Consider the following 13,719-nt stretch of genomic DNA (forward strand, 5'->3'; position numbering starts at 1 on the left):
GATGAACTTTGGTGAGATCGTTTCTTTGTGAAAATATATGCTTTTACATAATTATGTTTTATTTTTACTGGTTGCAAAACATGTTTTTAGTAGTTCAATTATTAGATTGTGTGAATTATTTTTTTTTATAAATGCTAAATTCTTTAAAAAAACCTTTCGAGTTCTAAACAGGACCCGAAAGGTTTTATGTTTTTTAATGTTTCCCGTTTCCCTTTTTATTTTCAAGAGCGAGTAAAGGCGCTTTATCCTTGGTCGATGACCAGAAATGATTGTACATTGAAATTCAAAACAGTTGTACGAAGAATAATAATTCTTAGAATTTTTAAATCATTATATTTATAACATCCCATTCTGTAAGATGTCTCTATTCTCAAGATTTTGAGATTTCTATGTACAAAATAAGTCATTTCCAGCCACTGACGAATGGTCATTGCGATTGGTGGAGCTACTTTACATAGCGCATAGTCATCATCATCATCATGATCATCAAGGAGCATTTTTCTTAGCATGCTTCCAACGATATTGCCCATTTGAAACGTATGGTACTGGTGGTCCACGTTTCTTCCTGTTCCTGTGTTCCAGATATCTCTGCGTTCTCTGCTCCATGGTAGGCCCAACCACTTTATGTTTTTGATAATTTTAATATTTTTATGTTAAAATGATTGAAAGCATGAACAAAGACAAGATGAACAATAATTAGCTTTTATTGTTCTTTGGGACTCAGACATAAGTTCTGGCTGTGGAAGTATGATTAGTGATTAGTGACTTGTGATGATTTTTTCGATGGGACCGACTTGCGATCATTTTCACGATGGGACAAATTTACTTGAGGTTTTTTTCAATGTTCATCAGAACAAAGTTCTCAAAAATTTGTTTTCTCCTAAAACTACCGATAATTTTAAGGTGATTCCACGGATAAACTCAAAAATGATGAAAATGCAAATGGGACGGACTTGCTATGAGCGGCAGTCACTACTTACAACTTATTTAGCGAGTGGACCAAACTAAGCTAGGGAGCCTATTTAAGTACGAGGAATGTTTCTATGAATATTTAGCACTACTGCCTCCTTACAGTAGGGTAATAGGAAGGAGAGAGGGTGGCTCCTTTACAATTTTTCGCATAACTTTACAGCTTATCGAGGGAATGGAACCAAATTTGGCATGGGAGGGAATTTGTTATATGTTTATTTGAGACTCCTTTCTCTTTCAATTGAGTCAAAGTTAGGGAAGAGGGAAACTCCCATACAATTGTTTTGCATAAAAAATAGTAGGGAGTAGGGGGGAGGCTCCAATACACTTTCATTGGTAAAACCGGAGAAGCAATAAAGCAAATAGAATCAAATTTGACATAGGAAGGTATTTAAATACGAGATATGTTTCTATGAATGTTACAGACCCTTCTGCCTTGCAGTGTGGAGAGGGGAGGGATGGAGGAGGTTGTGTTGCTTAAGCACTTATCAACCAATGGAACAAAATTTAATATGATAAAGTTTTCAATTACGAAAACATGGGATCTTTCCAGCAGTTGTAGATCGGAAAGAGAAAGTTGATTCCACACAAGTTTTTTCGGCATAAATCGATTACTTGTTAAGCAAGGAAGACCATATTATATGAGAGAGGTTGTTTGCGTACGAATAATTTGAGACCCTCGCTTTAATCTCGAAAACTTATCAGAAAAATGGAACGAAACGTGAAGGTATTTAGATACTAAAAGTGTGTTTATAGTAGTTAGTGAGCCCTCCCCCCCTTTCTAAGAGAGAAAGGGACCATTTAAACATACATTTTGGCCTAATTGAAGAATCAATGTGAAGCTTATGAAAACAGAGCAAAAATTGCAGATCTTTAGAGATAAAGTTTCAGAAGATTAGATTAAATCATCTTTGTACAGCAATTCGTTACTCCAGTTGAAGCTCTCATTTCGAAGCGGTTGCTTCTGAATTATGAGTAATTTAATTTAAAAAGATGCCTGTTAGGGCGTGAAACACCCTACAAACAATACCGCTGGGCTCACTGCTGGCAGCCTATCTGTCAGCCGATCGACGCGCCAACCAGCGGGTAGATTACAACAACAACAACCAATCACTTTATGTTTTGTTCTGTAAACGTTAAGTCGCGACGTGATTTTACCTCGTCAATAAATCGTCTTTTTAATATGTAGTGTTAAGTAACTACGTGTTATTTATTACCTTGTATCCGTGCTACCCCAGTTTACAACAATGCCAATAAAAAAACAAATTTAAATAATTTCCTAAAATTCCATTTATATTTGGAAGGTGTAGCAAAGTACACCGGGTCAGCTAGTATACCAATAAAAAAGCATTGCGTTTGCACTTGTCCCCATATACGGCGCAAGTTTTAACTTAGAATTTGTCCCATAAAAATACCGCTGCTTTTAACCAACATTTTTTTATTTTTCACATCCAACGGTAATTTGTTGAGAACTATTTAAGTGACGCAACGAACGATAACAGATAATTTTTGAAGATATACATATTTTTCTAGGGCATGTGAAAGTTGAACTATGACTGAAATCTGTTTACACTTGCCCCGTTGTACCCTAATTCATTTCAATGACCTTTCAAAATAAAGAAACGAAGAATTTTCTCTAATAGATAAATTGAATGTGCTTGAATGTCTATAGTTTTGAACAAGATCATTCCCAAGATTATTTAACTTAATTCCCATGCTATACAGTTCATAATTCTATAAAAAAAAAACGAATTACGTCCATAATTACCTGATAATGTTTTTCAATTATTTTTTCTATCATAGATAGATCAAACTCTTATTTTAAGGATAATAGCTTTTCAGGAAAACTGTGAAAAATATCCAGTATTATGTTGTAAAAAAAAATCAAACGAATGATTCTAGAAAATAAAACTAGGACTGTTGTTTTATTTACCTCTGCAGAGAATTTGAATTTGCTAAATAACATTAAACGATAGATAAACGACGAACCCAAACAAGAAATTGATTATTGATTATTACCTTTGCTTGAAGTCTTTCTTCCAACTGATTTTGAATAATACCAATTCACTAAAGCCATGATTCGACGTGTCTATTCCTTCCTATAGGTCTATCCGTCTGCCCACAGGTTTTCGCGCACTCCTTATATCGGATCCTACAGATCGGCCCCGGAAGTTGTTACCCACCAATAGCAGCAGTACGTTTGATGAAAGTGACGATGCAGCGAGTGTAACTTCCGCTACAAATGAGCTGGATGAGAGCAGTGGCGGTGGCAGTGATGACGAAGCGAGCGTAGCTGGGGAAGGTTCAGATGAGGATGGCGAGAAACTTGCCGCCGCAGCTCTGTCCATCGGGGTAGGATCCTTTAGCGATCCCAGATCGGTACAGGGCCTAGCCCATTTCCTAGAACACATGATTTTCATGGGTAGTGAAAAGTATCCAACCGAAAACGAGTATGACGCCTACATAAGGGTAAGTAATGGGAAGTTTCGAAGCATCACAAAATTTAAAATATCCTCAATCGAATGGATGTATAATAATAGGTATCATTACTATGACACTGTTACAGAAATGCGGTGGTTCGGATAATGCTGTTACCGATTTAGAAGAAACTACTTTCTTTTTCGAAATCGATGAAGAATACTTGGACGGTGCTTTGGACCGTTTTTCGAACTTGTTTGCATCTCCGTTAATGCTTCGAGATTCAATCAGTCGCGAGCGGGATGCCGTAGAATCTGAGTTCCAAACAAACATCAACAGCTTTTCATCGATGCGTGAACAGTTAATGGCTTCACTTGGCCAGGAGGATCATCCATGCAGCTTATTTACCTGGGGTAATTTACGTACCCTCAAGGATAACAAAACCGAAGACGATCTCTACAGTATCTTGCACGACTTTCGTCGACGATACTACTCCGCTGATCGTATGCATTTTGCCATTCAAGCCCGAATGAGTCTCGATGAACTGGAAGCTTTAGTAGTTAAATATTTCTCAAATATTCCAAGCAATAATTCCTCATCTAATGATTTCACCAAATTCAATGAAAAAAATGCATTTAAGCCGGAGTTCTACAACAAGGTTTATTTTATGAAAGCGAAATCCAACATCTGCCGGCTAGATGTTACCTGGTGTTTACCGCCCAGTGTGGAGGTACGAACTAGATTTTCAAACGTTTTCAAGTATTTAATTGAACGCTTATCTTCTAGGATTATAAAGTGAAACCGGTCGATTACTTATCGTATCTCCTCGGCTATGAAGGAAAATACAGTTTAACAAGTTACTTAAGGAATAGGTAAGTGGTGTTATTTTTCATTGCGATCCAGTATCATTTTCATAAAAATATGAAAAAAGGTACCAAACATTGAGTATCTTATTTTTTTATTTGGAATAGAGAGAGGGGATGGGTTCAAGTACACTTTTTTTAATAAATCAAGAACTAATTTGCCAAATGAAGTCAAATTGGCATTGGAGCGTATTTCAGTGCTAGAAATGTTTCGGATTATTTGAGACCCCTCCTTCCTTTTTTAGAGAGATAGAAAAGAGGTAGGGTGCGTTCTTACAATTTTTTTTTTGGGAAACTCGAGAACTAGTATTTCTTTCTTATGCTTTCATAGGGAAGACGGGAAAGAAAAGGGAGATTCTTTAACGTATGTTTTGCATTACTCGAGAACTTATCAAGCAGAGTAGTCAAATGTAGCATGTAATGTTATTTGTCACAAAATGTGTTTCTATAGTAGTTCGGGACATTGAGAGAAAGAAAGTGAGGATTTTATGCAAATAAAACATAAATTTTTGGCATAAATTAAAAACTTTTTTAGACACTGATAGTTTAGCGTTCGAAATTTGGGATGAATCATCCAAACGGATGAAAATCCTTGCAAAAAAAAAAAGAAAAATTAGCGTTCGAAAATTGATTTTTTTTATGCATCAGTATACTAGTATCTATAGATAGACTTTTTAAGTAGATGTCAAATCACCTTTCAAAGCTTATTTATACAGTTTGTTTAAAATTTACGAGTACCAGCATCTATAAAAATCACTTCGATAGAAAAAAAAGACAATATCAGATTTCAAACAATGATTAAAACACAAATTTTGAATCAGATTTCGAAAAAAATAAGCATTTAAGAAAACAAGAATAAGAGCTCCTGAAATAACGCAAAAAACATGAATGTATCTTCTAGGCCAAAGAGGGGGAGGGGGAAGTGGAAAAAAAGAAAAAAAAACGAATGTAACTGCTCTCCAGGTCAGGGGCGGCTCAAACAGCGTCTGTCTCGCAGCGAGCGGCTGAATTTACAAAATGCGGCTCCCGCCAGCTAAGTCCAAGATGACAGCCCCATCGCGGGATAGGGACTTTAGGCTAACTTACTGCTCCCGATTCATAAAATTGTTACGGAATCCGAAAGAAATGACCGACCTGGAACTTTGGCGACGACTTTTAGCATGAAAACACGGACACGAATTGGAACTTGGAACGTTTTAACCCTTGCCCAACAGGGCAAGCTGGCTCAACTTGCTAGAGAAGCTAGCCGCCTCAAGCTTGAAATTCTGGGACTGAGCGAAGTCCGTTGGCCTAACACAAGTCCTGCTTTACTCTGGCATACGAGGAGAACATGCCACTCGGGAACGAGGAGTTGGTTTCCTGTTAAGCCCGCAGGCCTACGCGGCCCTCATTAGATGGGAACCGATAAACGAAAGAATAATCGTAGCCAGATTTAGAACACGGGTTAGAAACCTTACAATGGCCCAGTGTTATGCGCCAACTGACGTTGCCGACTTGCAGGAGAAAGAGCTGTTTTACAGGCAACTGAACAGCGTGATAGAGAAAATTCCGAAGGGTGCCATTCAAATCCATTTGGGCGACTTAACGAAAAGATTGGCTCCGACAATCAAGACCTTGAGCGCATCATGGGGCGCCATGGCCTAAACAGATGAGCGAAAATGGAGAGCTGTTTGTAGAATTTTGTGGCAACAACAACATGGTGATCGGTGGATCGCTCTTCCCCCATCGACCAGCACATAAGGTCACTTGGGTATCCCGAGATGGCCGAACAGAAATACAAATTGACCACATCTGCATCAGCCGGAAATGGAGAAGGAGCCTTCTTGATGTCCGCAACAAACGAAGCGCAGACATTGCATCTGACCATCACCTCGTCCTTGGCGAGATACGACTGAGAGCTGCGCGTGTCCATCGGCGCGAGGAGTAAGTCGGGTGCCGATACGACGTCCGCCGGTTGGAGAATCCAGAGGTGAAAAGGGCATATGTTGAACAGCTAGAATCTCGAGCCTCGGAATTGCCGACAGACGGAACAGTCGAAGAACAGTGGTGTGAAATCAAGAATGCCTTTATCACGACGATCCATGGTACTCTCGGTAAAGTTTGTAGAAGAAGAAGTGAATGGATGTCGGATGAAACTTGGAGGATGGTCAATGATCGGAAAAAGGCGAAAGTCGGAATTGAGCAGGCATGTACCGGGTCAGCCAAAACAGCCGCCCGCTTACGATATGCGGAGCTGGAAAAGGCAGTTAAACGAACTTGTAGACGAGACTAGAGAGCCTGAACAAACTCCCTAGCCGAAGAGTGAGAAAGAGCCGCAGCCTCTGGAAATATGCGCTTGCTTTATGACAATATCGTCAGCCAGGTCAAGGTCGTTCAGCGACTCTATTGTTGAAGGATTCCACGGCAATCCTCGGTTCAGTGCACAGTCGATCGATCCAGTCAGAATCTCATCCATTACGATGAGAAAAGGAACGGTGTTATCAACCAATTCCGGTAACTGCTGGAGTGAGACAGGGATGTATCATAAGATACATCCCTGTCTCACTCCAGCAGTTACCGGAATTGGTTGATAACACCGTTCCTTTTCTCATCGTAATGGATGAGATTCTGACTGGATCGATCGACTGTGCACTGAACCGAGGATTGCCGTGGAATCCTTCAACAATAGAGTCGCTGAACGACCTTGACCTGGCTGACGATATTGTTTTGCTCGCCCTCGTTTTGCTCGACGACCTCACCGAAAGTTCTAAGGCGTAAGGTCTCAAAGTCGATGGAGATCAACACGGGAAATTCCTCCAGTTTCATGGTAGCAACAAGTTGAGAAAGTGGAGTGCTTCCAGTATCTTGGTAGCCAGATAACGCCTGATGGTGGTACCAGGAAAGACATCGAAACCCGGATCAGAAAGGCCCAATTTGCCTTTGCGAGTCTCCGAAACATCTGGCGGTCACGCAAGATCTCTCTACGAACGAAAAACCGAATTTTTAACTCAAACGTCAAATCCGTATTGCTGTACGGGTGCGAAACTTGGTGCACTTATGCGGTAACGACGCGAAAATTGCAAGTATTTGTAAACCGCTGCCTGCGGAATATCATCCGTGCTTGGTGGCCTGGCAACTGGATCTCGAATGAGGAACTACATCGCCGGTGTCATCAAAGGGCGGGTCATCGAGATTCGGGAACGTAAGTGGAGATGGATTGGACACACACTACGGAAAGATGAAAACGAGATTTGCAGAGAGGTGCTAGATTGGAATCCAGAAGGACATCGAAGAAGAGGCAGACCCAGAAACTCGTTTCGGCGAAGCTTAACCGCTGAAATCCGAACTGTCGACGAGAATCTTGACTGGAACCAGTGGAGGTGTTTTACCACGGCCCTATGCACCGGAAGATCGGCGCGGGATCATTAAGTAAGTAAGTAAGTTTTTCGTTTCCGGCAAATTATTGAATTCGACGCCTGTTAGCGAACTCTACTATGCTCCTATGGCAAAAAGGGTTTTTGTTTACAAGATAGTCCCTATTTGACCTAAAATCGACTTGAAACGCTATTTTTTTTTCTCTTAGAATAGATTTGCATCGCACTGCATGCAAATTTTCGATTTTTATCAATAGTTGTTGTTTTTAGAAGCGCTTAGTGATGGGCGGTAATTGGTGTAAGGTACACCGGGGCAAGTGCAAACGGTTTTCACCATAGTTCAACTTTCACATGTCCTAGAAAAATATGTTTATGTTCAAAAATTATCAATTATCGTTCGTTGCATCACTAAAACAGTTCTAAACAAATTCCCGTTGAAAGTGAAAAATAAAAAAATGTTGGTAAAAAGTAACGGTGCTTTTGTGAAAAAATTTCAAAATTTGCACTTGCCCCGTTTATGGGGGCAAGTGCAAACGCCATACTTTTTCCTAACTAATTCACAGATGAGTCAGTGTATCGGTCCTAAAATGAATTGAATACATGTTCCGGTACGTTTTATCAACTTTTATTCATATATTTGCTGTTTTTTTTGCAATATTGATAACTTTTTGGAACTCCATTTTTGGTGACTGTTGTTTTAAGCAAAAGACCTTTATTTACTAAGTTATTACGGAACTTTGAACATCCGCTTTAGATACAACACTTTGGTACCCCTTCTGACCATTTTAATGTAATGCTGAACCATTTTGGTGATCAATTTTCTGAAATGGCTGATGTTACATGGCTTATAGGTGCGTTTGCACTTACCCCGGTAGTGTCGTTTGCACTTTCCCCGCAGTGTGGGTTAACAAGAGCGAATATTATTTTCACAACTTTCGGGGTGTACTGAAAATTTATCATAAATTTTCTGCTTTCACTTGAATATCGGTCCCAAACACTCACCTTTTAACGAAAATTCGGATTTGAATGCCCTTTTTTGTAGCCAAAATATGCCAAACAAAAACACACTGTTCATGTCTAGTACGTATTTAAATTTGTGTGTGATCAAACAGTGCCGTGTTTTAAGTGAAAAATTAAAAGAAAGTTTAGTTTATCTATGTCAGATTGTTCGTTTGGGTCTAAACAACAATTTCTAGAAGACGAAATATTTTTTACTTTTTTTTGTAACATAGAAAAGTTGAGCGTTTGCACTTGCCCCGAGTTTGCACTTGCCCCGGTGTACCTTATAAAAAAAGTGTTGGTTCCTAATGACCGGTCACGCACAATTTCTTTGTTTTTAACGCATATATTGTGTCAAATGTGTAAATTGTAAAAACATTTAGTTTGATTATGTTAGAAAATGATGTTTTATCGCTTAAAGTAATCGGCTACTTGAGGCTGTTTGCCGGTAATTATCATTTTGTCAGTCAATGCACTTTGTTAAAATTTATACAACATTTGCGGGGAAAAATTTCACAAAATGCATTCTCTCAAGATCCAAAGTATGGTTTTGACAGCTCGTTACATGGAAAATACTAACAGTTTTCGTGTTGTTAGATAGATTTTCCTTAAGAAAACATTATCGATACCCGAAAAAGTCGAGTGGGCAGTAATAGGGCCAGTTGAATACCCCAAAGTTAAGTTAATTATTTTTAAAAGCGTACGTTTTTCGCATTCCATTAAATTTTTTATTGAAAGTAAAGCAGTTTTGAGATGTATTGGAAAAGAAAGAGAATAAAAATCTGACGTCGTTTTTTATTACACATGTAGATGGTGACATGATCGTATCTTCTTATGTTTCTTTCAGAACGCTTGCCTTAGATGTACAAACCGGAGCGAGCTATGGATTCGAAAAGAATACACTTTACACGCTGTTTTCGGTATCCGTTACCATGACAGATAAAGGGTTTGACAATGTGGACCAAATTCTACACGCAATTTACGCCTATGTGAGACTATTGAAGGAAACGGGACCGGTGGAATGGCTTTTCGAAGAGCTCAAAGATATAGAAGACACCTCGTTCCGGTACCGCAAAGAAAAAGAAGCTACCGACAATGTGGAGGAGTTGGTTGTCAACATGCGTTACTATCCATCGAAAGACATTATAACGGGCTCAGAATTGTATTTCCATTACGACGCCAACAGTGTGCAAAAAGTAATTGATAATCTAAATGAACCAAATTTCAACATTATGATTTCGTCATCGAAACCCTACAAAAATGTAGTTTATGATAAGGAAGAACATTGGTTTGGTACTGAATACGCAGAACGAGGTTCGCATCCAATAATCAACCGATAACATCCTGTGCAATACAATAGTGCTGTTTTACTTTCAGATGTACCACAAGAATGGCGTACTCTCTGGGAAAATACAACCCCTATTGCTGAGCTTAAACTACCAGAGAAAAATATATACATCAGTACTGATTTTACTATCCTAGCTCACAAAAATGCAACGGAAGCAAATTTGATACCTCTGTTCCCAGAAAAGTTGTTGCATAATGAAATCTATGAGCTTTGGTTCCGGCAAGATAACAAATTCAACCTTCCTTTAGCGATGATGTATTTTTACTTCGTTTCTCCGTTACTGGTGGAAAGTGCAAGAGAGTGAGTATTCAGGACGGTTTGCCGATCCTTAGCTTGTGAATTGCTCAATGTCTGTTTATTTGCAGTGCAACTTTAGCCAGTTTATACACAGCTATGCTGAAATTTCAAATAGCGGAAGACCTTTATCCTGCTACAGTCGCTGGTTTGAATTATGAAATTTTTGCATCAGAAAAGGGATTGGTATTGAAGGTGACAAACAATTGATGCATTATTAATAGTTAAGTATTAATAATCTTATGCCTCTCCGCAGGTTGATGGCTACAATGAAAAATTACCCGTCGTAGTAGATGTAATAACGCAGGCAATGAAAAACTTCAAAAACAATATGAATCCTGATGTATTCGATGTTATTATAAAGAAAATGACAAAAACGTATTACAACGAAATAATAAAGGCTAGCAAACTAAACCGGTAATATAAAAAAAATTATTTGTCGTTCACAATTAATCTTTTTTTTCTGTACTTTTCAGAGATATTCGTTTGAAGGTAGTTCAACAAACTTATTGGACCACCATAGATCGATTCCTTGAGTTGAAAAATTTGACTATGGAAGACCTAGCAGCGTTTTCTGACAAATATTTCCGTCAAGTTAAAATTCAAACTCTTATTCAAGGAAACATCAAGAAAGAAGATGCGGTGACAGTGATGGAAACCGTGATGTCTAATTTGAATTGCGGAGCTATTCAAAACGTAAGTTACTCCCGCCAGATTCATTCGAGTGAAGTAATTTTCTTTTTCAATTTTTCCAGAAAACTCTAGTGGAATCAAGAGCCAGAGAAATACCACTAGGTGATTTGTACCTAGTAGTCAAATCATTTCGTGATAATGATGTGAATACTGTCACTACGAATTTTTATCAGGCTGGTCCTGTAACACCATTGTTAAATGCTCAGTTGGAAATTTTAGTCATGCTACTCGAAGAACCTTTGTTTGATATTCTACGTACCAAGGAACAACTTGGTTACGATGTATCCACAACAATCCGTGATAATTTCGGGATACTTGGGTTTTCTATAACTATTCACTCACAGGAGGACAAGTTTACCTACAGACACATTGATGAACGTATTGAAGATTTCAATCATAAATTTCTTGAAATATTGGAAAAAATGCCAGATACGGATTATGATATAATGAAGAGCTCACTCTTGAAACGTAAACAAATTGTAGATACTGAACTGAAAACCGAGGTCAGCCGAAACTGGGCTGAAATAACTACCGAAGAATACATCTTCAACCGGAATAAACTTGAGATGGCCCACATCGAAAATCTTACTAAAACGGACGTTAAACAGTTCTATGAACAGTTGCTATTCGATAATCACCACCGGCGAAAAATGGCTGTTCAGGTAGTTGGATCTTCAGAAAAATCGAACCATCATTTGACTGCTAGCGACGGTGCGGAAAGTGAAGATTTGCAACGCGATTTCTCCATCCAATACTTGACGGAAAATTCCACTCGAAAGTTCATAGGCGATATCGTTGACTTTGGAAAAATGCTAGTAGTTTACCCAGTTACCAAAATTCAGTTCTAAAACATTATAGTTGAGAACATTGATTGTTTGATTATTGTAGAAAATATGAGAATTAACTTAAAAAGGTGATAAGTTGTACTTAGTTCAATAGCTTCGAAATTTTCAATAGAAACCTAAAAAATTCTCAAAAAAATATTCAACTCTCATTTTTTTAATTTAAAAAAAGATCATTTTTATTTACCAATAGTATGGTTTTTTACAGTATCTTCTTTGTGTCGTCTAATAAATGAGCTGAATTGCGCTTCTTCTATTTCGTCATCGCCTGCAAAGAAAATTAAACGTGTATCAATCAAAGTGTTTAATGTGGTAGGTGAATGATGGTAAGACTAAACAGTTTCATAAATCAATCATACCTGGACAAACCGGTGCGTCGTCTTCCAGGCCTTCTTCATCTTCGGAACTTTCATTACCGGGATGCTTAAGGTAGATTTCCGCTCGTTCTCGACCACTGCTCAATTCATTGATCAACGGAACTTCCTGGCCTTTTTCCTGCTGACTGATTCTGTTCAACTGCTCTAGCTCTTTTTGTTTCTTTTCTTCTAATTTTTCAACTCTTAGTTTTTCATATTCTGCTTTATAGTCCGTTTCATATTCCTTTGCCGCCTCCTGAACTAACTCGAAAAACTTACCAAAGCCTATACCAGTTTTAGATGAAACACCACAAGCTTTCAAATCACGATAAAATTCATCCAATGTGAGAGACATTGTTCTTGTGAGGTTGCTTACGTATGATGTTTCGTTTTCTAGAGCTTCCTGGAATGATTCGAAATCTTGCATCCATTCAATGGCAAAATCAAACTCTTGAACATCGATTTTGTTAAGTACGATTATGAATGGAAGGCGAGCTTTATAAAGAATTGAACACGCATATAGCATGTTAGACATGAAAGTCGTTGGACTGGCTGATCGGACAATGTCCATTACATAGACTACCACTGTTGGGAACGCAGTGGCCAAAGCTTCCGTTATAATTGTTCCGGAAGCAGACCACGTGAACACCTCTATTTGTCCCGGTGTATCAATCACGCAATACTTATGTTTATCCTCCGTCCGCTCCACTAATTCTATGACCTTGCCAAATTTGGTAGAGAACAGATTTAAAGCAGTGACAATTCCGCCGTTGGGTCCTAGATTATACTGTTTCATCACTTCCTTGTAGTTGATGGTATCACGTATATCTAAAGCAGGTACAATAAAAATAATAGAAATGAAAAATTGATATGCCACAATGTACTTACCGATATTAGCCGGATATGGAACCTCCCTACATGCCGGATCAAGATTAATAAGGTACGGATTGTGTTCACTGTGATTGTATTGCGCCAATTTTCGAACGAATGTAGTTTTACCGGATCCAGCCATTCCCAGAACGATCATGCAGATCGGTTTTCGTTTGGTTCCATCGGAAGCCTGTGGTTGTTGTTCGCCTGTCTCCATACGTTCGATTCCTGTTGCCATTGCCGGGACTATTTCGCAGTTTAAAATTAAAATATCGAGTACGAATGCAAATACGACTTGGATGCGTGCTCCAAAATTAACAAAATTCTCGTAATACACACATAGGAATATATAACCACTTAATACTTTTTTTTAATGTAATCGCAGGGAAACAGTGGTTGGAAACGTGATTTTTATGGTGTGGAATGCGGAAGCGTGTTCAACCTGTTGACGTTTCTATTTGTTCCGGCTTTTTCATATTCGTAAATAATAGCCTGCGTTCAATAGTTTTTTTTTTTTTTTTTTTTTTTTTTTTTTTTTTTTTTTTTTTTTTTTTTTTTTTTTTTTTTTGCTGGACCAAGAAGTTCAGACAAACCTGTCTGACCAAAGGAAAACAGTACGTACAAATAGAAAAACAGCCCAGGAATACCATCTGGTTCAAAGACCTAGTCCTGAAAAACAACGAAATAAGAATCTTAAGCCGTATTCGAACAGGA

General features: G+C 38.4%; 2 protein-coding genes across 4 annotated transcripts in view; one reads left to right on the plus strand and one right to left on the minus strand.

The window, feature by feature from the left end:
- Window positions 1-11,802, plus strand: part of LOC129744214 (nardilysin-like) — a 73,837-nt gene extending 62,035 nt beyond the window's left edge. For all 3 annotated transcript variants that reach the window (XM_055736625.1, XM_055736626.1, XM_055736624.1), the window contains 9 exons: window positions 3,075-3,438; window positions 3,536-4,117; window positions 4,174-4,259; window positions 9,450-9,916; window positions 9,980-10,250; window positions 10,316-10,439; window positions 10,501-10,661; window positions 10,721-10,940; window positions 11,000-11,802. In XM_055736625.1, coding sequence (XP_055592600.1) covers window positions 3,075-3,438; window positions 3,536-4,117; window positions 4,174-4,259; window positions 9,450-9,916; window positions 9,980-10,250; window positions 10,316-10,439; window positions 10,501-10,661; window positions 10,721-10,940; window positions 11,000-11,785 — 3,061 coding nt within the window. In that variant the 3' untranslated portion in view covers window positions 11,786-11,802. The remainder of the gene's footprint in view (window positions 1-3,074; window positions 3,439-3,535; window positions 4,118-4,173; window positions 4,260-9,449; window positions 9,917-9,979; window positions 10,251-10,315; window positions 10,440-10,500; window positions 10,662-10,720; window positions 10,941-10,999) is intronic.
- Window positions 11,803-11,931: 129 nt separating this feature from the next.
- LOC129744215 (GPN-loop GTPase 1) lies at window positions 11,932-13,483 on the minus strand. Its single transcript, XM_055736627.1, has 3 exons — window positions 13,024-13,483; window positions 12,139-12,963; window positions 11,932-12,047 (listed from the first exon to the last, which is right to left on the minus strand). Exons 1-3 carry the CDS (start codon window positions 13,241-13,243, stop codon window positions 11,959-11,961), a joined length of 1,134 nt encoding a protein of 377 aa, XP_055592602.1. The 5' UTR covers window positions 13,244-13,483; the 3' UTR covers window positions 11,932-11,958.
- Window positions 13,484-13,719: the final 236 nt, after the last annotated feature.

Source organism: Uranotaenia lowii, chromosome 2, assembly GCF_029784155.1.
Source record: "Uranotaenia lowii strain MFRU-FL chromosome 2, ASM2978415v1, whole genome shotgun sequence".
Taxonomy (NCBI): Eukaryota; Metazoa; Arthropoda; class Insecta; order Diptera; family Culicidae; genus Uranotaenia; species Uranotaenia lowii.

Coding starts and splice junctions, on each gene's coding strand:
- LOC129744215 (XM_055736627.1), bottom strand. CDS start 13,243: ATGGCAACAGGAATCGAACGTATGGAGACAGGCGAACAACAACCACAG. Junction 12,964..13,023: donor TCCATATCCGGCTAATATCG/GTAAGTACATTG, acceptor TACCTGCTTTAG/ATATACGTGATACCATCAAC. Junction 12,048..12,138: donor CGACGCACCGGTTTGTCCAG/GTATGATTGATT, acceptor TTTTCTTTGCAG/GCGATGACGAAATAGAAGAA.